This window comes from Acomys minous (assembly GCF_964271855.1).
Source record: "Acomys minous genome assembly, chromosome: 11".
NCBI classification, from domain to species: domain Eukaryota; kingdom Metazoa; phylum Chordata; class Mammalia; order Rodentia; family Muridae; genus Acomys; species Acomys minous.
Genome location: NC_140492.1, coordinates 270,313 through 295,070, shown reverse-complemented (window position 1 = coordinate 295,070; position 24,758 = coordinate 270,313). Strand labels below are relative to the sequence as shown.

At 37.0% G+C, this 24,758-nt stretch overlaps 1 protein-coding gene across 1 annotated transcript in view; it reads left to right on the top strand.

Moving 5' to 3' along the window:
- Positions 1–10,908: 10,908 nt before the first annotated feature.
- The window catches only part of LOC311608798 (uncharacterized protein), a gene marked incomplete at both ends in the record, with an annotated part of 50,280 nt that continues 36,430 nt past the window's right edge, over positions 10,909–24,758 (top strand). Inside the window, one exon of the mRNA XM_084801435.1 lies at positions 10,909–11,840. Within this exon, the coding sequence (XP_084657561.1) occupies positions 10,909–11,840 (932 nt within the window). The remainder of the gene's footprint in view (positions 11,841–24,758) is intronic.

The following is a 24,758-nucleotide window of genomic DNA, read 5'->3' as shown; positions in this document are numbered from 1 at the left end:
GGATGGAGATGCCTGGTGGCACTCAGAGCAAAGATAATAGGTCACTAAGGAGAGACTTGATACCCTATGAGCATATACAGGGGGAGGAGGTCCCCCTCAGACATAGACATAGGGGAGGGGAGGGGAGTAGGGGGGAAGTGGGAGGAAGGGAGGAATGGGAGGATACATGGGATGGGCTAACAACTGAGATGTAATATGAATAAATTAATTTTAAAAAACCAAATTATTCCCAAGAACTCACTTGCATTCTTAACTAAGCAACTTGTTATAGATTAACAAAGTGTAATCAAGAGAGGTAATTTTTTTCAGACAGTTTCTCTTACTGGCAGGCTGCAATTTGCCGATACAAAGAAAGGATCAATTATGTTAATATTTATCCTAAAATGCAATCTTATAAAAATTTAAAAGGAGCACAGCTCTAATCTTCTACATAAAAAATTAGTTATTTCTACTTTAAATCCTCAGGGTGCACATCTACTTGAGGAAGAGATAAACCTGTTTTGATTATGATCTTAAGTGTGGGATGGGGAACGGTCTTGTGAGAGAACAGGTGATGTTAATCCACTAGAAGACCAACCACCTCTTGTGGGAGATTAATTGTTGCCAGCTGAAAAGATCCCATGAACAGACTCTGGAAGGAGATATATAAATGAGCCCAGAACTGGAGGCGGGGCTTTTGGAGACATGGGATAGTTTTGGCTGTTCAGTGCTCCACTTTGAGACCCTCCTAGAGAGAACCACTCGAGGGAAGGCTTCGGAGCTCTAGGCTCCTGTTGAGGTTCTGGGTTCTGGTTACTCCAAGTTGCAGCAGAAGAAATCCTGCTGATTACGCCAGGAGAATAGTTCCTCGGAACTGATATTCTTATAGTTTTGTTACTGTATTCTTTAATCTTCTTCTCCTATTGTTTAGGTTAGTGGGGTTATAAGTGAGGTACTCTCAGTTGATAAGTTCATAATAAAATATATTTGTTAATAAAATTGAGCTCACATCTACTGATTAACAATTTTTATTAATATCAGGAAGCCAAGGGCAAAAATGGGTACAAGAAATTAATCACCATCTTGATCACCAGCCCAACTTTAGTAGGAAAAGTATGTCAGCTAGTATTAGTTGGGCTGTCATTTTTCTTGTTCCCTGGCCTCAAGAAAATTCCTAGCTCAACTATTAACATTGAGCCTTTCTGAACTTTAAATTGTTCCCTAAGATTTTCCACATCAGTGTAATACTATCCAGCTTTTAAAAACAAGGAAAGCTTGAAATTGAAGGCAAATGGATAGAACTAGAAAACATTATCTCGAGTGAGGTAACCTAGACCCAGAAAGACATGCATGGTATATACTCTCTTATAAGTGGATATTAGCCCAACATAGATGTCCTTTGAGAGACTATACTAAGCAGGGGATTGGGACAGATACTGAGACTCCAAGAGAGACTCTGGGACTCTGGGTGAAGAGCTCCAAGTTGTATGGAAGAGTGAGGGAATGGAAGGACCCAGAAGGGAAACCTTCAGGACCTGGTATCTGGACACAGGGGGACCTGAACAAACTGATGTACCAACCAAGGATAATGAATGCATAGAGCATAGACCTCCTGTTCAGATGTAGCTGATGGACAGCTCCTTCTCCACATGGGGACAGAGGATGGGGAAAAGGAGAGGCTGCCTCTGAACCTGTGACATGCACTCTGGTGCCCACGATTTGATCACTGTTCCCTGGCAGGATGGCCTTGCAAAACACAGAGGAAGAGGATGCAGGCTATCCTGATGAGACCTGATAGGCTGTGGCCAGATGGAGGGGGAGGAGCCTCCCCACATCAGAAGGCTAGGGGAGGGGAATAGAGCAGAAATGTAGGGAGAGTGGAAACTGGAGGATAAGAGTGAAGGGATAGCAATCAGGATGTAGTGTGAATAAAGTGTACTAGACAACACTGAAAAAAGATTTTTCACATCAAAGCCACAAGCAAAAACTTAAGTTTATTAACCATCTACAAATTTCTTTCAATGGTTGTGGATGTTACTAACATTCTACACCTCTAAGTCCTTTCTGAGGGTGGTGGATGAGTCAATCATTAATCTGCTCCAGCAGCAATGCGTGAAAAGATCAATCACTATTATTTTAGGTGCCAATGATACTTCTCAGTGAATATCTAGAACCCCCATTTGAGTTTTCATACAACCCAAAGAACATGGGGGCAACAAGCAGAGCAAACGCCACAAGAGCATGAGGTTGCTGGACTCTGTCCTAGTCCCAGGGCCTCTGTCTCTCTGATGCACGCCCATTGCTGCTGTGCTAATGGGTGGGCAGCACTCCATGAGCTGCAAAGCTGTTTGGCTGTTCCTCTTGCATAGCATCCATCACATCTCATCTCTTTTATTTTCTAATTATTTGAACGTAAGATATCACCTTAAAATTTATGCCTACTTAAAAATTATTCTTATATTCTTTAACTCATTTAAAACTGACATTTATATGTTATTTTACTCTATTTCAATAGGTAGAGATAACAAAGGATTAAGCAAAGTTGGGCATAAAGTAGAGGACACTAAAAGTAGTTTGAACAGAGATTCAGGGATGCAGGAAATGTTAGCATCTGAAGGGGAGGAGGGATGTTGACATATATCAGTCTGCCTCACACTGTGACCTATATCAGGTGATTCTTCTGTCAAGACACACAAACAAATTTCAGGTAAAACAATGAAATACACAAATCTTAATTCTATAGCTCATAGATGTAATAGTTTTTCTGGGTGCCATTATTTATGAATTTCCCCACAAATCACTTAAAACTTACAATTACTTACATGATACGTGAATTATCATAAAACTATGTAAGATGTCATGCATAAACTGGATAAAAACACAAATAGTTTTGTGTGCTCTCTCCTTGAATGGTTTTATGAAGCTACTTCCCAGATTTTCCTTAATTATTTATTTCTGTTTAGCTTTGAAAATATATTACCTATCTACAGTCTACTTATTGTTTATCTATCTATGTTGTATGTATGTATGAGTGTATGTTGTATGTGCAAACATGTGAAATGATATTTAAGAAGATCAGAGGAAATTTACAGGAGTTAATTATTTTCCTTCCACCATGCCAGTCTCAGGGACTGAACTCTGGTTTCAGACTTGGCTGCAAGCTTTATCCACTAAACCATCTTCTTTGTTTTGAGAGAAGATCTTTCTCTGTAGCACTAGCTGGTCTGGAACTGTGATTTAACTCAGGCTACCACTGAATTTGCAGTGGTTCTCCCATCTTTACCTACCAAGAGTTAATGTTACTAGCATGTCCTACTACACAGGTTCTCAAATAACAGTTCCAATGTTGTGTTTTCTTATAATAAACAAGTCTTCCACATCATCTTTTAGATAAAAAGAAATGAGAAAAATCCTGCAAGTTCATCTATTTAAAATTATGAATCCTGTTTCATATTTACAAAGAAAAATAAATTTACAATTAAATTATATCTCTATCTCCTCAATTTTTATATTTTAAATAGTAGCCTTGCATCCATATTCCCCAAATCATTCATATTTCACATAGAAATTTATTACAAAGTATTCTATATTTTATTTTCTTTATGAACGGTTGGGTTCATGAACAGTTTGGCAGGTACACAGGATTTTATGTAGAATTCTTCAGAGCCACTATATTCCATCCCTTATAAAAATACTATATTCCTGAAATTCATGAGATTTTAAACTTCATGAGAGTTTAAATAGAACCTCAAGAAAGATTTACAAAATTAAAAACTAAACTCTAATTTGGATGTGAGATACAAAACGAGGATAAACACATTGAGCACCTAAAATGCAGACCAAAATGTGTTTGGAAACCAGTGCTGACAGTTTTTTTAAAACAGACCCTGGGGACCTAAGGGTGAATCTCACAGGTTCATGGCCTCTCAGAGAAACTTCAATAAAGTCCAGTTAGAATCAAGGAGGAAAGTTTGGCTTCTTTGTTTCCTTTTATCCAAGACCATGTGGAGACAACACTAGAAAAGGATGGTGGCATTCCCACCTGCATCCACCACTGGCCTTCTCTCTCCTGGAGGGAAAAGGAAGAGGAGGACCCAAACATAGCATCTGGTTACCAACAAACAGATGTTGCCACAAGAAGAGGAAGAGGCTATCTTCAGATTTTATCACAGAGTTAGAACATAGGACACCCTTTTCTTCATTTTGGGAGATGATTTTAAACTATGACAAAATGGTTTAAAATTTGGATGTTGTGGACAGGACACCATGATTAATGTAGTCATGGGCATGTCACTGTATAATATTCTTGAGAGAGTTACACAGACTTCGGTGCTCAGATTCCTCACCTTTAGTGTGGATTTATGACCAAGCACAGTGGATGTATACAAGAATAAAGTGACCACAGGAGCTGAGAGGACAGCATTGAGTAAGTGTCAAAATGTAACAGCTGTTAGAGTGTGATAACTGCCTCTTTAGTTCCATCCTTCCTCTCCTTCAGTCCATCTCCCTCCTTCCTTTCTTCCCTCCATTAAAAAATGGTCTCTTCTTTCTTCCTTCTGAACATATTTCTTAAATGCTTTTCAACTGTTACAAAATTAAAACTCTTCTTTTATATTGAAACTAGGCAAACTGAAAATTTACTAAATGGACATTTTCTCTTCGAGCTTTAAGTAGGACTTTGGTTTATCTGTTTTTTCCAAACACAGTCTCATTTGTCTACTATACTAATGCTATTATTTATTATTATTATTATTATTATTATTATTATTATTATTATTATTAATTATTATTATTATCTCACCTACTTTTTAAAAAAATAAATGTAATATGGTTTAAGACTGTATAAAGTCTACTGGCAGTGTCATAGAGACTGAAGTAATGCTCCACTCTTTCTAGTTATTTATAGAGAAGATAAAATGTTCTCGTTCCACAACCATAGAGCACAGTGAAGGGCAACAGATGCCAGAGTGACCCAAGATACTGTTATGTTCATTTATTTTTGCACAGTGTGTCTGGTGCCATAAACATCAGGTTTTCATCCCGGGACTGTTCAGGAAAACATAAAGTCGTTGATGTCGTGAACTGAGTTAAATCACATGGTCTCCTTCTAAAAGGAATATAAAGCATTAGGGGAAGAAAAATAGAAAATTCAAACATCTATTAGGAAGGAGATAAAAGTAGACAGAGGATGGTGGGTTTTCCTATATTTCATAAATTTCATAATTACTAGCCTGTGACATTTAGAGAAATCTAAGGTGTAACAGTGAAAAAAGAGACTGATAGTAATCTGAAGAGAACACATGTCTCAGACAATCATGGGAAGATGTCCACTTACTGGAATTCATTTGAAATAAGTTTTACTTCAATGAATTAGGAGACTCTTAGATCAAAATAGGATGACTTTCAGGAATTTAACATAAAAGCCATTTCAAACAAGATGATGTTATTATTTTTCTTAGTGACAGCAATATATATTTGTTTGAAATAATTTTTTAGAACTAGTTCTTATATTGACAAATTGCTACTCATCCTTCTGATAAACTTGAGTGTTATAATTCCTTGCCAATGAAGAAATCTTGTTATTTGAAGAATAACAAATGTTGCTACAGATAGATTTGGTGTTAAAATGAACGGGATGGAAATAGTGTCTAATCTGAATAGTAGGGCACAGGAAAGCATAGTTCTAGAGGACACTGGTCCATGAAACAAGAGATTTCCTGTTGTACAGGATCCCCGAGCACAGGAGGTTACTGCTGTAGAACATTCAAGTTTGTGGTTCTTTGCTTGTTTTATTTTTCCTAAGCAGGGTCCTTCTGTCTAGTCCTGGCTGTCCTGGAATTATCTTTATAGACCAGGTTGGCCTCAAACTCACAGAAATCCAGATGCATCTGTCTCCCAAGTGCTGGAATTAAAGGCACGGGCCACCACTGCTCAGCAAGATTGTGATTCTCAGAGAAACAAAAATCATGAAATATTTCTCGAGACATATCGACAGAATAAATTTCTCCATAAAGAACGTGAATTTGAAATCACTATCAAAGAATGTATAATGGTGGGGGGTTTGGGTCTATGGTAAAGCTGTTTAGGGAAAGCTAATGAGTTCTACAGTGTTAATGAGAGAAACTGTGTAGTGATAGACAACTTCCATATCTGTTCATCAATGATTTGAAATCCCATATTCTCTTTCTGAACTTAAAAAAGATAGATTGCACATTTGCAGTTTTTACTTAAAAGTTTTTCCAATATATTTTGATCATATTATTTAATTTCTCCCAATTCATCCCAGATCCTCCCCACTTCCCTGCCTACCCAGTATTTTTAGGAGAAAGAAGTTTGGTTCCATGGGTTTTAAAACTAGATTTTCTACTCTAAATATTTTGTCAATAGTAAAATGACAAATACTGAAAGTAAAGTCTTTAGTATTGTTATATACTCCCTTAATAGGTTATAAATTGCATGCAAAATGTCTACATTAGTTTTCTCCTACTTGTCACACATATTAAAAGTTTAATCATTCTACTTTCGAGCTGACGGTATTTTACTTATATTAATGATTTGTACTTTAATAAAATTATTGTGTAATTAGACATCACTGTTATTGAATGCTTAAGATATTTCCATTTTCAATATTTCAAAGTATAAGGTTACATGAACACTTTAGGATTGATTAAATTTTGACATCAGTTTGCATGTGCATGCACTGGATAAGTAATGTTGACATCAACGTTCATTTGTTTCTTAGAATTTACACTGTTCAGAATGTTATGAATAATTGTGTTCATAAGTACTTGAGAACCAATGAGTTTGAAGTGAAGTAGTTTATTCACTGGTACCTGGACATTAGGAAGCATTATTTTTGCCATTTTTAAAGAATTATAACTTTTATTTTGGCAGTTTTATAATATAATTGAATCATCTCACTTTCCTGTTCATTTCTCCTGAACTTCCCTTATACTCTGCTCTCTTTCATATTGATGGTCGCTTTTTTCATTAATTATTGCTGTCTTTTTGGTATTAGGAAACAAAGAAATTGTAATTGTCTTCTTTAATGTTTTAATTTTACTAATTTTGGAAGCACATGAATATGAACACTCTAGCACATTACCACTTAGCCTCATTTGATAGTATCATCATACATCACTGTGATGCATTTGTCATCATTATGAAATAAACAGGTTTATTTCTCTGAACTAAATAACAAATTTTATATTTAGTTGTTATGAAATTATCAATTACCTACTCTTATGAGTTTTATTTATATTTTCTACTTAATTATTTGTTCAATTTCACATTATTTTCAGCAGTTCATGCACTAGTAATTTATATATACTTATAAGTACTTATATTTCTTCTTCTTCTTCTTCTTCTTCTTCTTCTTCTTCTTCTTCTCTCTCTCTCTCTCTCTCTCTCTCTCTCTCTCTCTCTCTCTCTCTCTCTCCCTCTCTCTCTCTCTCTCCTCATTTAGTCACTTTTTAACTTTCTTCTTTCCTTGTGTGTTTGATTCTATGTGTTTTTCTGTGAGTGTTTGTATGTGTTGCTATGTCTACGTATGTGTGTACCTATATGAGGAGGCCTTGGGTCATATGTTTTCTTTAATTACTGCTCACTTTAGTGCATTTGAAACAGGATTGCACACTTAACCTGAAGCTGACCTATACACAAGAATAGTTGGTAAGCAAGTTCCAAGGCTCAACCTGTCACCCCCTGACAAGCATGGGGACCATTCTGCCTGGGTTGTGTATCTGCGTTCTGTGGGCTTCATGTTTGTACAGCAGGCACTGTGCTGAGAATCTACGCCTGTAGGCCTGACATTCTCAACCTTCCTAATGTTGTGACACTCTAAGACTGTTCCTCATGCTGTGGTGACCACCATCAATATAGTTTTTGTTGATATTTCATAACTATAATTTTGCTACTGTTATGAATCTTAATATAAGTATGTTCATTTTTCTATGGTCCTAGACAACACCTATGAAAAGTCATTTGACTCCCACAGAGGTCATGCCCCACAGGTTGAGAACCACTGCTGTAGGTTATTTGCATTAAAACTTTGTTGCTCTTAGGAAAAAAAAGTATTGAAATGTAATGTTTATATTTATATTATTTTAGATTGATATTAGGATTTTATTTCCTTTTAGCCTTCTACCCAATTTGCTTTCTTTTGCAAAATACTGCTATGTTAAACAGTAATAAACTTGATGGTGGTCTGTGGGCTATAGAACTGAACTTGATAATTGTTAAGGATACTAAAATGTGTTCATATTTAAAATGCTATTTCTCATTATAATCAACAGTTAGGTCTCAGCACTTGCTATCTGCTCCTTTTGGAGCTCCCAGCTGCATCAGTGTCTATATGTGATTATCACATGAAAATTAGTGATGACTCTAAGCATTAAATCCATTTACAGAACCAAAACCTGAGGTTTATCAAAATGGAAGGACTTGAAGTAATGTTATACACAACAGATTTGTTGGGATTTGAGCATAAGTTCACCAAAGTCTAATGTATTCTTTTTTAAATGTATGTTATTTATACACAGTAAGGAGTTTCACTGTGGCATTATCATGAGCTACGCCACTCCTGTTTTGTTTGTTTGGTTTGGTTTGTTTTCTATTCTTTGGTCTGAAGCTAAACTGGACATGTTAAATTATATCATGCTCTTTTAACATTTCTATAATTGTTATTTTCTGATCTAATGACCCTGTAGTGTTTGTTTTATACTGTTCTTCCTTCAGATATAACTGGTGAGTGGGCAAGGAGTTTGAGTTACAGACTGGTGAGGACTGGGCTTGAGAACACATGGGAACTCCTTCTCCAAGCAAAAGCATACAGCTGTGTCCTGTGGTTCTATAAGCATGACATAATATGTTAGCTGACCTTCATTCCTTAAGATCAGCTTATCTTTCTTAGCATATGTACATGTTCAGATATTTTTACAAACATATATATAAACATATGCATATATGTATGTACATGAAAATGTGTGGCCACAAGAATGTGTTTTACTAATGTATTTCAGTTGTGCACACAAGAGAGAACTCAGAAACAACTGAAGCAATATCTGTCTGAGGAAAATGAATTCAAGAGCTGAAATATATATCTGGTGCTCTTATGGAAAAACTATCTGTGAGTATTGCAGCTGGTTTTAAAGGCATGAATTATAACTAGAATTTGTAAGGACATTTTAGTTTGAGTCATGTTTTCACATGTTCATATCTGATGTTTTTCATTAACCTTGCAGCTAATTAGGTAAGCTATTTATAAACATCATTGTTATAAGAAAGTCTTATAAATTTCAAATAATAGATCTTGCAGAATTTTGTTGCATTAGCAAGGGCAACCTTGAATAAATAACTGATAATTATAAAGTTTCAAGTTTCTAATATTCAATATTCTAATATTCTACAGTTTCTCTTCCTACTATGTGACTGTTGTCAGTGTGTATATGCGGCTGATGAGAGCATTTAATTTTAAATCTTAACCATTTTTTTCTGTCAGCTTTGTCAAGAGCTCTCAATCACAATTCAAAAAAGTAATATATTATTTTAATTTTTATATCTAGAAGTAGGGTGTAGAAAGACCACCACTACTCTGCAGTGTTTGTCTGAAAAGATGAATTTCTTTCCTTCTCTGCTCATCACAGAGGGAAAATCCTGTATGTTATAACCAGAAAGTCTGTGTTAAAATACCAGGTTAAGCATCTTTCAGTAGTTTAAGATTAACACCAGTGACTAAAACCTTCACCAATAAAATAGCAATAATAACTCTCTGCTCCTGTTACCTTAGTTCTAAGCAGTTGCTTAATTTCTATTTCTCACTTTCCATGACAATAGGTATTATTATATTATGTTCCAGTTACAGTTTAAAATGATGAATTAAAGGAGAAATCTTGACACCTTGAATGTGCACATTACAAATAGAGACAAACATTTTCTGTAGGCCTTTGTACTTTTTAATAATAAATTAATTCTTCTGACACTCGAATTAACCTCAGGATGTTAAGATGAGGATTTTCAGTTGCATTCTACAGTGTATTTTTCCACTCCTTTGTTGGTAGGTGAGTGGTCTGATCAGACATTGTAAACTATTCATCTGAAGACTTGATATGCTTGGGTCAGATAATAGGGGAGGAGGGCTCTCCCTTCCTGAGGACTAGGGGAAGGGGGAGGGAGGACAAGGGAGGGAGGGAGGGACCTAGAGGAGACAATGGAGGGAGCTACAATCAGGATGTAAATGAACAAATTAAAAATAAAAGAATTTACATAATTAAAAAAAGCTGTTCATCTCTATCTCATTCCAAGCAGATTGCAGACATGATTAAGACCAAGTGTTTTCTCTACACGTGTACCATGTAAATGGTTTCACAGTGCCTTTTGTTATTCTACTCCAGGAAGCCACTAGAGAAAATAAGTCATCATTTCGAGGACAAAACATGTGTGCTTTGTGGAGTAAAAATAGCCAGCATTGTACTTCTACGTGATCTCCAAATACTGCCTTGAGAAAAATGACTTTTTTCTTTTGTTAAAAAGAAATTTATACATGTATTCCTTATCTATATTACTCCCACCCTTACCTCTCTCCCCACTTCCAACTCACTCAGTAATCCTCCTCTGTAATTCATATCCTCTTCTTTCCTTACTGTTCTCTCATCTAGCTCTCTTGCTATCATCTATCTGTCCACCTGTCTCTCTATAAATGCACGCACACATGAGTGCGCGCGCGCACACACACATGCACACACAATTCACTTAGTGTTGTTTGTATGTACATGTGTTGGGAAAAGAATTTATTTTTTCTGTCCTCATTAAAAAAATATTTGTTTACTACTCCAACCTCTTGATGATAACATAAACTTACTTGAAGCAATTTTTCCTAATAATTACAGATTCACATGTACATAGTTTTACTTATAAGCTCTCCTTTAAATTATGCAAAACCAGAGTTTTGTAACAGAGTTCATATTCCTTGGACTTTCACAGAACCCTAAAGTCCAGAAAATAGTTTTTATTGTATTTTTGTTTGTCTACATTGCAACTGTTGGGGGCAACATGATAATTGTGGTGACCATTGTCTGTAGCCCAGCGCTGGTAGACTGCCCCATGTACTTCTTCTTGGCATTCTTGTCCCTACTGGATGCATGCTTCTCTTCTGTCATCACTCCAAAAATGGTTGTGGACTCTCTGTATGAGAAAAAAACCATCTCCTTTGAAGGATGCATGATGCAGCTCTTTGCTGAACACTTCCTTGCAGCAGTAGAAGTGATTGTCTTGACAGCCATGGCCTATGACCGCTATGTAGCAATTTGCAAGCCCTTGCACTACTCTTCCATCATGAACTGGAAGGTCTGTGGCACCCTGATGGGGGTAGCATGGGCAGGGGGGTTCTTGCATTCTATCATACAGATCATCTTCACTTTGCAGCTACCATTCTGTGGACCCAATGTCATCGACCATTTCATGTGTGACTTGTTCCCGTTACTGGAGCTGGCCTGCACTGACACTCACATCTTTGGACTTTTAGTGGTTGCCAACAGTGGATCTATCTGCATCATAATCTTCTCTATTTTGCTTGTCTCCTATGGTGTCATCTTGTTCTCTCTGAGAGCCCACAGTTCTGAAGGGCGGCGGAAAGCTCTCTCCACCTGTGGATCCCACATTGCAGTTGTGGTCTTGTTCTTTGTCCCCTGTATATTTATATACGCACGCCCTCCATCTGCTTTCTCCTTTGATAAAATGGTGGCAATATTTTACACCATCCTAACTCCCTTGCTCAATCCTATTATTTATACTTTTAGGAATAAGGACATGAAAAATGCCATGAAGAAAGTGTGGAAGAGATTGATGGTGGTTTCCGATGGAAAGTGAAAGATAAAAAGATATAAGTAAAGAGGCCAAAATGATTTGATAAAAACATTATGAGCTTTCTTTCCTTTGTACAGAATAAATCATGGCTGTCATTAGCAAAACATCCTTAAAGGGTCAGAAATGGCATGTTTGTGTTATTCCGAGTACCAATTCTTAGCTGGCAACTCATTGTTTTCAAGTGTATACTAAAGATGTTTAAAACTTGTGCTTATTTATATTGTAGTAATTTAAGAAGAAATTGAAAGAGAATTCATGTATCTAGTCATTTGCTATTCATTCTTCACTGTGTATGAAGTCAAAACACTTTACAAATTTAGGTAACTCCTGGAAATAACCATGGTTCAGGATACACGAACAGTAGACCACTTACAGAATCTTTGTTATAGATGATTCTGTGCAGTATGACTCCAGTATGCAGAGTAGGCTTGTCATTATCATCTGCATGTGTGTGCACCATATTGAATTTATTGAGAGATATAGTTTGATTAAATCAATTGCATATGTTCCTCTAGTGATAGGCACGGTGTTCTTTCATATTTATTTGATGTGGGAATGGATTGGGGAAGATTCCATAGGACATTAGCAATGAGTATTTTGTTTCCCTTTTTACAAATACATTTATTTATTTACTTATTTTTTATTCACATACTTTACATCCTGGTCGTAGCTCTATCCCACCTCACCTCCCAGTCTCACCTTCCCTCTCCCCACTCCCCTATTCCTCAGAAAATGGAAGCCCTCTTCCCATGCCCTCCAGGTCACCAAGTTGTATCAGGACTGAGCATGTTCTCTTAACTATAGAGACTTTTTTAAAAGGTGAAAGATTTTCTATTGAAGCTATATCGAAAAACTTAATGTATTAAGAAACACAGTTTAGCGTTGAGCCTGGTGATGTATGCTTTTAATCCCAGCACTTGGGAGGCAGAGGCAGGCAGATCTCCAAGCTGCAGGCCAGCCTGGTCTACAAAGCAAGCCCAGGACAGCCAAGGCTACACGAGAAACCCTGTCTCAAAAACCAAAAACCAAATACAAAAACAGTAAAAAACAAAACAAAACAAAAAACAAAAAGAAAAAAATAAACACAGTTTATTCTCTGAAAGTTCTCTATGTTAGACTGTATCACACTTAATCCAGGTGTTTCTCTAAGAGGCAGAAACAATGTTTCCTGGCCCTTTCCCTGTACAGAGGACACCTGCATTCCTTGATGTTTGGTTTCTTTCCTCTGTCTCCAACTCTAACGTTGTTGCATCCTTTTGTCCTTCTGTACTCACCTATCTGTCTCCTCTTATTGTGTGTCAGTTTTCCATTTTAAAAAGTATCCACTGATTATATTGGAACTGCTAGTTAGCCTTTCTTTTCTTAAGGTCAGTAATTATTAAACTTACACAGTATGTCACTCAATACATCCACAGACTGGTGGTCTCATGACAAGGGCATCTGTGGGAGCAGTGCATTATTAGATCTTTCATGTAATAATAAGTCACCTGACTATCCTAGAGCATCTCTGTCTATACACACATGGTTCAGACATGTGGACATTGCATACATGTTAGCCATGGAGTCCAAAGCACAGTGAAAGAGGGAAAGTGAGGACATAAAAGAGGAGGACAAGGAGACTAGAGGGCCAAAAGAAATACAACTGAACATTTTCTAAGAGATCACTCTGACAGTGAAAATGAAAAATAACTATTTTTAAGTTAATGTGTTTCAAGGCTCTATTTATATAGTGTTTTGTGTTGTATTTGTGTCTGGTAGTGGTAACTGTACAGAGAAAAACACAGATTATTTATATAGTGTCTGTGAAAGAGCCAGACACTAATCTTCAAAAGTTTTGTGATCTGCCACAATATTATTATTGTTCATCTTTTTTGTCAAGAAATATACCCTCCATCACTTTGAAGCTTCAAACTTTTACATCTTTATCATGAAATACTCATGAAACCCAGATGAATGATACAAACAGCACATTATCTTTTCTATATTAATTAGCAATTTGTGAAATCATTTTCTTCCTGGAGTATAGTTTGTTGCAACCACCTAGAAATCCTGTAATAAACATCTCCATTTTTTTGAGACAGGGTTTCTTTGTGTATAGTCTTGGCTGTCCTGGACTAGCTTTGTAGACCAGGGTGGCTTCGAACTCACAGAGATCTGCCTGCTTCTGCCTCCCAAGTGCTGAGATTATGGGCATGCACCACCATGCCCAGCTCACTTCTCCCTAAATTTTATCATTACATTTTTTGGGTACAGATGTCAGTGAGAACATCATGTTTTACATTACATATAATGTCTTTTTATGAAACCATGGGGTAAAACTTTACTTGTTATCTGCAAGAAAAGATGTATTTAAGGGATTCTATAAACATTTTTAGTGGCTAAGATAGTTTTAAAACATTTCTTGAAACTCTTTGGTACTTTTTGAGTCTGTTCTCGCTCTCTCTTGAATACAGTCATACTTTAGTAACTCAGTTCTCATGAACAGAAGCTGAGAAAAATAATTCATGATGTCAGAACACATAGCATAAAAGCAACAAAACATGTAGTCCAGTGAATTATTCTTACTCAAATCTCAAGAAAGAGAACACTCAAGCAAATCCTACACTAGCAACATATGAAAATGGAGTGACCTGATTACCTCAGTAACAAGTTAGCTAGAGCATCTCTCAAAAGCCAAAAGGTCGATTTTAAAAGTAGGGGCTCATTTCAGTTTGTTGTTGTTGTTGTTGTTGTTTTTTGGTGTCTTTAGCCTCCTTATCGTTGACTATGGAAATGAAAATAATTATAATGGAGTAATCAGTAAAATGACCTTTCAGTTCAGCTACATATTATATATCAATCCCATAGCTGAGTTTCATTAGTCTCAGCTAGCCATGTGGTTTCTGAAATAAATGTATTTTTTCAGAAAAAAAAACAACCTAAATTTCACTCGTTAAAATGCCATTAACCACATAATGTGGAAACAATACTGAAAAATTCATCCCATTCTTCCTTGATCTTTTATGCCAGTTCAAAGTAAAAGAGTGGATTTTGTTTGACTCTTTCTCAAAATAAAGGTGGCATAAGATTTCTCCAATATTTAGAAGGAGGAATTCAAGGGATGTTGTGATCAGAGTGCAAACACTCATGCTTTTGTATTAAATGTGCCCACACGTGTAACAAGAGCGCAGGGACTCCAATGGAGCTCACATCTCAATTTATGTGCTTCATCATCTTTCTTCCTCAGAACAGGCTCGGATTCTTGATGTCTTTTCCATTCACACAATAAATTTTTGCTTTTTATCATTTCATTGGTTCATGAGTACTAGTAAAAAACTAATTTGGGTTCAGTTGTTTGTGATTTTTTGGATTCATGTTTTGAAATACAAAATGAAATGAAACAACAAAAGTGTATTCAAGCTAGATTATAGTGATACAGATTTATATCTAAATCTGCATGCATTTAAAATCAAGCACCAGCTTATAAATTTATCCTTTCACCTTTTTGTATGGACTCTGACAGTAATATACAAAGAGATATATTCATAATACATTTCAGAAAATAAACAAAAGCTGAGGGGGTTATACTCAATATTCTCCACTATTAATAGTTCAATCAAAGGATTGGCAAAACTCTTTCTATAACAATTAATGAGTTAGGTTATTTATTTATATATTATTAATGTTTTTATGTATGCATGTATATATATGTACGTACGTACGTATGTATGTATGTGTGTGTATGTATGTATGTATATATATATGTGTGTGTGTATGTATGTATGTGTGTATTATGTATGTATGTATGTATGTATGTATGCATGTATGCATGTATGCATGTATGCATATATGCATATATTCACTTTATAACCTCGTCGGATCACCATCCTTTCTCACCTCTCAGTCCCGCACTCCCTTCGTTTCCCCCGTACCCTTCCCTATTCCTCAGAATAAGGCACATCTCTCTGTCAGGGACTGGTTCTTTCCCATGGGGTGTGCTGCGTTGGATGGACATTTCCTTAGTCTCTATTCTATCTGCTTTATCTTTATCCCTGCACATCTTGTAGGCAGTGAAAGAGGGAGGGAGGAGGGAACGGGAAGATACAAGTAAGGGGATAACAATCGGGATGTAATCTGAATAAGTTTAAGTAAAAAAAAAAAGTTAAAAAATAAAGAAGAAATAAAGAGAACAATACAAAAAATCAACAAAAGCAAGAGCTAATTATTTGAAAAGCCAACAATATAGACAAACCCTTGGCCAAACTAAGTAAGAGGCAGAAGGAGAGTATCCAAATTAAAGAGAGACATAACAACAGACCCTGAGGAAATAAAAAAAATCATATTTTCAAAGCTAAGTTTTTCATAAACATAGTGAAATCCATTCTAATATTTTTAGCTCTTGGACAATGCATTTGTTGAGCTCACACTAAATTAGTTAATTGCAGTTACTATAAGTATTTAAATAATTTATTTCCAATATTAAACTGCAGAACAAAAATAGCTGGAGGCATATAAATCCCTAGAATTTCTATATATGTGTATGCATTCAATATATATTGAATATATATGTATTTATATTTACACATACATATGCATGTGCTCACAAACACACATACATGCACACACACACACACACACACACAGAGAGAGAGAGAGAGAGAGAGAGAGAGCATCTCTAATAGCTCAAGTTCTCCTTGAGTATTTTAGTCAGCTCTGCCCTTGATTATGATATCTTGAATTCATCTACAAAGTGCTGTTTCAGGCATTTGACATTGTGGCTTGTTCTGGAAGTGTTCTCAAGCAACCCAGGGCCTTGGATATGCTATGCAAAGATGCAATTATCTGAACTATATTAGTGAGTCAAATCTTGAAAGGAATCCAAGAGGTGTGTGTGTGTGTGTGTGTGTGTGTGTGTGTGTGTGTGTGTACGCAATCATTTTACAGTTTGATACCAACCTCCTTCCTTTACTCCCAGTCCCACCCTTACACCTCCCTCCCCCAATTTCCTCCTCTGCTTAATCTCAAAGAAGGGGAGGCCCACAAGAGGTACCAACCCACCCTGACACCTCAAGTCACAGCAGGACTAAGTGCATTCTCTCTCATTGAGTTCTGACAAAGCAGCCCAGTTATGGGAAAGGGATCCAAAGGCAGGCAACTGAGCCAGAAACAGTCAATAATCTCATTGTTAGGGGACCTTCATGTTGACCAAGCTGCATATCTGCTACATATGTGTAGTGGGGCTAGGTCCAGCCCATGCACATTCCTTGGTTGGTAGTTCAGTCCCTAGAAACCACTTTTAACCTGGATGTTTTTATATCTGGTTCCTGGGTTCCTTATATATATTTACTATAAGCCCTTCATCAGAAGTGGGGTTGGTAAAAGTATTTTTAAATTCTGTAGGTTGTCACTTTGAAGAGCTGTGTCCTTTGCCTTACAGAAGCCTGTCAGTTTCATGAGGCCCTGCCTATTAATAGTTGTTCTTAGTATGTCCACTACCAGTGTCCTATTCAGAAAGTTGTTTCCTGTACAGATGTGTTCAAGTCCATACCCTACTCTCTCCTCTATCAGGTTCAGTATGTCTGGTTTTATATTGAGCTTTGATCCACTTTGACTTGACCTTTATGCAGGGTGATAAATATAGATCTATTTGGCGTCTTCTAAGTGCCACCCAGCATTTGCTGTAGATGCTGCCTTTGTTTCTCCAGTGTGTATTTCCACCTTTTTTAAAAAAATAAAAAATCAGGCGTCTATAGGTGTGTAGGTTTATGTCTGCATCTCCAATTTGATCTCATTGATCAACTTGTCTATTTTTATGCCAATACCACATGGTTTTTATTACTTTATCTTCATAGTAAAACTTGAAATTAGGGATATTGATACCTCTAGCAGATTTTTTAAAAAAAATTCAAGATTGTTTTAGCTATCCTGAGGTTTAGTTTGTTGGTTTCTTTTCTTTCTTTCTTTCTTTCTTTCTTTCTTTCTTTCTTTCTTTTTTTCTTTTATCAAGACAGGGTTTCTCTGTGTAGCCTTGGATGTCCTGGACTCGCTTTGTAGACCAGGCTCGCCTTGACCTCACAATGATCTGCCTGCCTCTGCCTTCTGATTGCCACCATTCCCAGCCTGTTGGTTTGTTTTCCCTATGAAGTTGAGACTTGTTCTTTCAAGGTCTGTGGAGAATTATGTTGGATGTTGATGGTGATTACATTGAATCTGTACTTTGTTTTTGTTATAATGGCCTTTTTACTATGTTAATCCTATCACTCCATGGAATGGGAGAACTTTCCATCTTTGGATATTTTTCAATTTCGTTCTTCAATGATTTGAAGCTTTTATCAAACAAGTCTTTCACTTGTTTGGTTAGATTTATCCCTAAGATATTATATGTATTTTGAGAATATCAGGAAAGGTGTTGTTTCACTGATTTCTTCCTTAGTTTTTATATAAGAGGGCTACTGACTTTTTAAGTTAATTTTTATCTAGCTACATTGCTGAAAGTGTTTATCAGCTTGAGAGGAATTTTTAGGGCCACTTGTGTATACTATCATATTATCTGCAAATAGCAATACTTTGACTTCTTTCTTCCTCATTTGTATCCCTTTATCTCCCTTAATTGTCTTACTGATGTAGCAAATACTTCATGTACTATACTGAAAAGATACAGAGAGAGTAGACAAACCTGTATTCCTGATTTTAGTTAAATTATTTGGGGTTTCTCTTCATTTAGTTTAACATTTGCTATAGGCCTTCTGTAGACTGCCTTTATTTTTTCCATTAATTTATTTACTCACTTTACATTCTGATCATAGCCACTCTCTCATCTCTCCTCCTAGTTCCATCTTTATGCCCCACTCCTGCATCCACTCTTCCTCTGCTCTGAGGAGAAAGAAAGGCCCCACCATGGGCACCAACCCATCCTGGAACATCTAGTCACAGGACTAAATGCATCCTCTCTCAGTGAGGCCAGACGAAGCAACCAAGCTAGGGAGAAGGAATCCAAAGGCAGGCAACAGAGTCAGAGACAGTGCTTGGTCCAGTTCTTAGGGGGCTCATATCTTCATACCTAGCTTCACATTTGATACCATGTATAGGGTGGCAGCTCATCCATGCTCTTTGGTTGGTGGTTCAGTCTCTGTGATGCCCCTGGGCCCAAGTTACTTTATTCTGTAGGTCTTCTTGTGGAGTTCTTGACCCCTCTGCCTCTCCCAATCCTTCCTCACAATCTTTCATAAGATTTCCAAGCTCCTCCTATTGTTTGGCTATGGGTTTCTGCATCAGTTTCCATCAGCTGCTAGCCTCCGTGAAGACAGTTATGCTAGGCTCCTGTCTGCAAGCATAGTGTAATATAGTTAATAGTGTCAAAGGTTGACTCTCTCTCATGGGGTAGGAGTGGGGGTGTCTCAAGTTGGTCCAGGTGTTGGTTGGCCATTCCCTCAATTTCTGCTCCATATTTATGTCTGAGCATCTTGTAGGCAGAACAAAGTCTAGGTTGAAGGTTTTGTGGGTGGACTAATGTGCCCTTCCCTCCACTAGGAGTCCTGCTTTGTTACAGGAGGTTGCCACTTCAGGCTCCATATTGCCTTCTGCTTAGAGTTTCAGCTAGGGTCATCCCATCCCCCATTGACTCCTGGAAGCCTCCTATGTCCCAGATTGTCAACTCATCCCAGAGATGCACCCCTGCAAGATTTCCATTCTGTCTCCTGGCTCTCCGCAAACCCTGCTCTCCCCACATCTGGTCTCCCCTTCCCCTCCCCCAGCTCTTCCCAGCTCCCTCCTTTTATCCACTTACTGTATTTATTATAATTCCCATTCTGAGTGAGATTCAAGCATCCTCCCTTGGAGCTTCCTTGTTGTTTAGCTTCTTTGTAGCATAGTTTTCTTGTAGTTTATGGCTAATACCCACTTATAACTGAGTACGTAACATGTGTGTTTTTCTGGATCTGGGTTATCTCACTCAGGATACTTTCCAGTTCCATTCATTTGCCCAAATTTTTCACAAATTTCTTGTTTTTAATAGCTAAGTAATCCCTTGTGTAAATATGTCACATTTTTTTTTATCCATTCTTCTTTTGAGGGGCATCAGATTGTTTACAGTTTCTGGCAATTGTGAATAAATCTTCTATGAATATAGTTGAGCAAGCGTCCTTGTAGTGTGGTGGAGCATCTATTGGCTTTATGTTCTAGAGTGCATAGCTGAGTCTTGAGGTAGAACTATTCCAAAATTTCCAAGAAACCACCAAATTGATTTCCAATGTGGTTGTACAAGTTTGTATTCCTACCAGCAATATAGGAATATTCTTTTTTTCCACATCCTCACCAGCATGGCTGTCATTTAATGTCATTTAATGGTGTAAGATGGAATCTTCAAGAGTTACTTTATAATTTTTAGGTATGTCCCATTTATCTCTAATCTCTCCAGGACTCTTATCTTGAATGGTTTTTGGATTTTGTCAGTGGCTTTTTTTGTATCAAATGAGATGTTCATGTGATTTTCTCCTTTTAGTTGTTTGTATAGTAGAAGTAGAAAATAAATGAAAACTTGTCTTTGTCCTCTTTATTTTCTGTGGTCTATGTTTTAAACATTTTTACATACTAGTATTTGAGAAATAAATTTCTTTTTAATGGCTCTTATTCTTTTTTATTTTATTTTTCTTATAGTTCTTTTTTAACGTATACATTTATATTATTACAGATGAATAAAATAAACTACATACAGCAGGAAGAACCATGAAACAATCAGGAATTATACAAATATTACATTCATAGTGATTCAGCTATCTGTATTTGGAAAACTTGAATTAAACATCTTTCCTATCTTGTTGGGTCTAAATTTCTGAATGAAAATCAATAGCTATGATAGCTCATCTCTAACTAAAAACATCTTAACCCATAACCAACTAAGCTTAATTGTTAGACTAAACTATTAGGTCTTCTACCTCATCAGAGACTTGAGAAAGAATAGAAGTTAATTGCCTGAGTGAAGCAGAAGTGCAGGTTAGCAGCTTCCAAAATGAAGACATGACTGAGATAATTAACTGCCTGAATAGTCACCCAACATTCTCTATAATGTTGGAGCATCATCATTAGCCTTATAGCCCAATATATCTGACAGACATATTTGTGAGGCAGGAACTATTGAGGACTTGCTTACCCTGTCTTGGCAGAGTTTGGCCATCAACTCTGCCTGCATCTAAGCTGGCCCATTTTGAGGCAGAATTCTGTCTGTGGCACAAATAAGAACATTTTCCCCAGTGGCTGGTTTGCCACATTTGAAGCCAACTCTATAAGGAGGTTCTTTGTTCTCATTATCTTCTTTGAGGCAGATTTGGTGTTGCCAGGGGTTAACCTGTCTTGTCAAAGAATCTTTAGAATAATAAAAACATCTTTAATTGTCATATTCTGTAGGTCTCTGAGGCTTCTGAAGACCTTATTTAAGTATTTTACTTTATATATTGATATCTATATATTGATATCATATCTATTAGACCTAGGATACATATCCTTGTGATAAAATTAGACTAGTATTTGACATAACTATGATTTGTTCAACTAACAATTAGCTTGTATTAATTATCCTAAACAGGCTGCAGCATCACTTTTCAGGTATTGGAAGTAAACTTTGTAATATAATTGAATTGGATGGATATAATACCTCATATTAGAGTAGAAATATATATATTATATATAGTATATATATATATTATATAATATATAGTGTATATGTGAAGAATAATCTTAGATTTTAATTCTATACTAATGTGCCAGAATTACACTTATTTTGCATCAATATACAAAATTCTGTACTAGTGAATTAAAAAAAACCTTATTTGTGAGTAACAAGGCCTTGAGTTGAGGAGTAGATTGAATAATCTACCTTTCGTTCTATCCTCACTTGATCTTTCTATATCCCCCTTTTCAGCTCCTCTCTCTTTACCTATGAAAGAAAAATAAAGGAAAAGAGAGACGTCCCTGAGTTCAACCTCGTTTTCTGTCTATATAAGACCAATAATAACTTATAACCAACTCCCGATGAAAATAATCATCTGTAGACCAAGAAAGCAAACAGAATCCTACCAAGCCCCCTTAGAGAGGAACTAAGGTGTTGTTCTCAACATTTCCTCAGGCTGATTTAGGATGAATAATATCTTTGAAGGGGCCAAAAATGGGGAAAATGGTTAAGCAAGGCAGGGATAGCATTTGTGGCCCTTTCTAAATGTTGAGACATTCCAGGCTTACTAAGAGTCCTGTGTGGGACAGTATGAAATGCTGGACCAATTGGGATCAGAAGCTTTCTACAATGCTGTCCTGTTCTGATAGATAACAGCAACTTAGGCTCCTGGGTCTGGAACATGAAGGACACAGGATGTCACCATCCAGCATGCTGATAAGAATGAATCCTGTATCTCTAATCCAGCATAAGTCTGGTTCTTTTGTTCTGAAAACAAATTTCTCACAACCATTATACAATTCTAACATTATAATTGTATGAGGTGTGCTGGATACACAGAACAATTAAGGCTCATTCTCTGTTCATTGTATGAGCAGAAGTAAGACATCTGCAACTCTTCCTTCATGGCATACTAAGAATAGCCTCTAATTATACGTCACAGAGAATCTGCGATTAACATGAAGCCTTGTCATAGACATTCATATCTCAGCCATTCTCACAGCTAGTCATTTGAGAATATGCTATGAGTGTCTTTCTGGGTCTGAGTTACCTCATTCAGGATGATTGTCTCTAGTTCTGTCCATTTGCCTGCAAATTTCAAGCCTTCTTTGTTTTTGATAGTTGCATAGTATTCCATTGTACAAATGAACCATAGTTTCTTTACACAGTCTTCAGTGGAGTGGCATCTAGATTGTTTCCAGATTCTGACTATTATGAACAAGGCTGCTATAAAAATATTTGAGCAAATGTCTGTGCTGTATGGTGGACATCTTTAGGGTATACACCCAGGAATGGTATGCCTTGGTCTTGAGATAGTGCCAGAGTGATTTCCAAAGTGGTTGTACAAATTTGCACTCCCATCAGCAATGGAGGAATGTTCCCCTTTCTCTGCATCCTTGCCAGCATGTGCCCTCACTTGAATTTTTGATCTTAGCCATTCTGATGTGGGTAAGATGGAATCTCAGAGCCCTTTTGATTTGCATTTCCCTGATGAATAGGGATGTGGAGCACTTCTTTGAGTATTTCTCAGCCATTTAATATTCCTTTGTTGAGAATTCTCTATTTAGCTCTGTATGCCTTTTTTTTTTTTTGGTTGTTCGAGACAGGGTTTCTCTGTGTAGCCTTGACTGTCCTGGACACGCTTTGTAGACCAGGTTGGCCTCGAACTCACAGCGATCCGCCTGCCTCTGCCTCCTGAGTGCTGGGATTAAAGGCGTGTGCCACCACGCCTAGCATGTATGCCATTTTTTAATTGGGGTATTTGGCTTGGAGGTGCTTAATTTCTTGAGTTATTTATATATTTTGGATATTAGTCATTTATCAGATGTAGGTTTGGTGAAGATCTTTTACCAGTATGTAGGTTGTCCTTTCGTTCTGTTGACTATTTGCTTTGCCTTACAGATGCTTTTCAGTTTCATCAGGTCCCATTTATTAATCATTGATAGAAGAGCCTGAGCTATCGGTGTTCTGCTCAGGTTGTCACCTCTGCCAATGAGTTCAAGGCTCTTCATCACTTTTTCTTCTGACAGATTTATTGTGTCTGGTTTTATGTTGAGGTCTTTAATCCTCTTGGACTTTAGTTTTTTGTACAATGATAAACATGAGTCTATTTGCATTTTCTAGATGTAGTCATCCGGTTAGACCATCACCATTTGTTGAAGATGCTATCTTTTTTCCATTGTATGGATTTGGCTTCTTTGTAAAAAACCAAATGCCCATAGATGTATGGATTTATTTCTGGGTCTTGTACTCAATTCTGCTAGTCAAACAGCCTATTTCCATGACAGTACCATGCTGTTTTTATTACTGTTGCTCTATAGTACTGGATCTCAAGCTGTACTTGGAATCTCAAGATTCCTCCAGAAGATCTTTTATTTTAAAGGATTGATTTAGTTATTCTGGCTTTTTTGTTTTCCATATGAAGTAGAGAATTGACCTCTCAAGATCTGTAAATAATTGTCTTGTAATTTTGATGGAATTGCATGAATCTATAAATTGCTTTGGTATGGTGGCCATTTTTACTATGTTGATTCAATCCATGCACATGGAATATCTTTCCATCTTCTGATATCTTCAATTTCTTTCTTTAGAGATTTGAAGGTTTTTTTCATATGTCTTTCATTTGTTTGGTTAGAGTTACACCAAGATACTTTATACCATTTGTTGCCGATGCTGCTCCCATCCAGCAGGAAAGACACCAACACCGGAAACTCTTCTTGCAGCAGTTTTTATTCAGGATCCTTGAGTACCAGAGTGACCCCGGGAAAAGCTCCCACAGAACCTTTATAGTGTGCCTGTCCTATCAGAAACTGCCACGTCATCACTCCTGGTTGGTGCATTCGGATCACACCACCTCACGCTATGTCTTGTTCGAATCACTCCTCCTTACGTCATGCCTTCAGGCATGCACATAAGGGGCTTGCTCACTGCGCATGTGCAAAAGGGGGCGCATTGCGCCGGGGAAGCAGCAGGGGCGCTGCTATCTGTGGCTCTCTACAATTTGTGGCTATTGTGACAGGTGTACTTTCCCTAATTTCTTTCTCAGCCTGTTTGTAATTTGTATAGAGCAGGGCTACTGATTTATTTTAGTTGGTTTTGTATTCAGCCACTTTACTGAAGGTTTTTATAGGCTGCAGAAGTTCCTTGGTAGAATTTTTGGGTCACTTATGTATACTATCATGTCTTCCACAAATAGTCATGGTTTGACTTCTTCTTTTCCAATTTGTACTGCCTTGATCTCATTTAGTTGTCTGATTTCTCTATCTAGAACTTC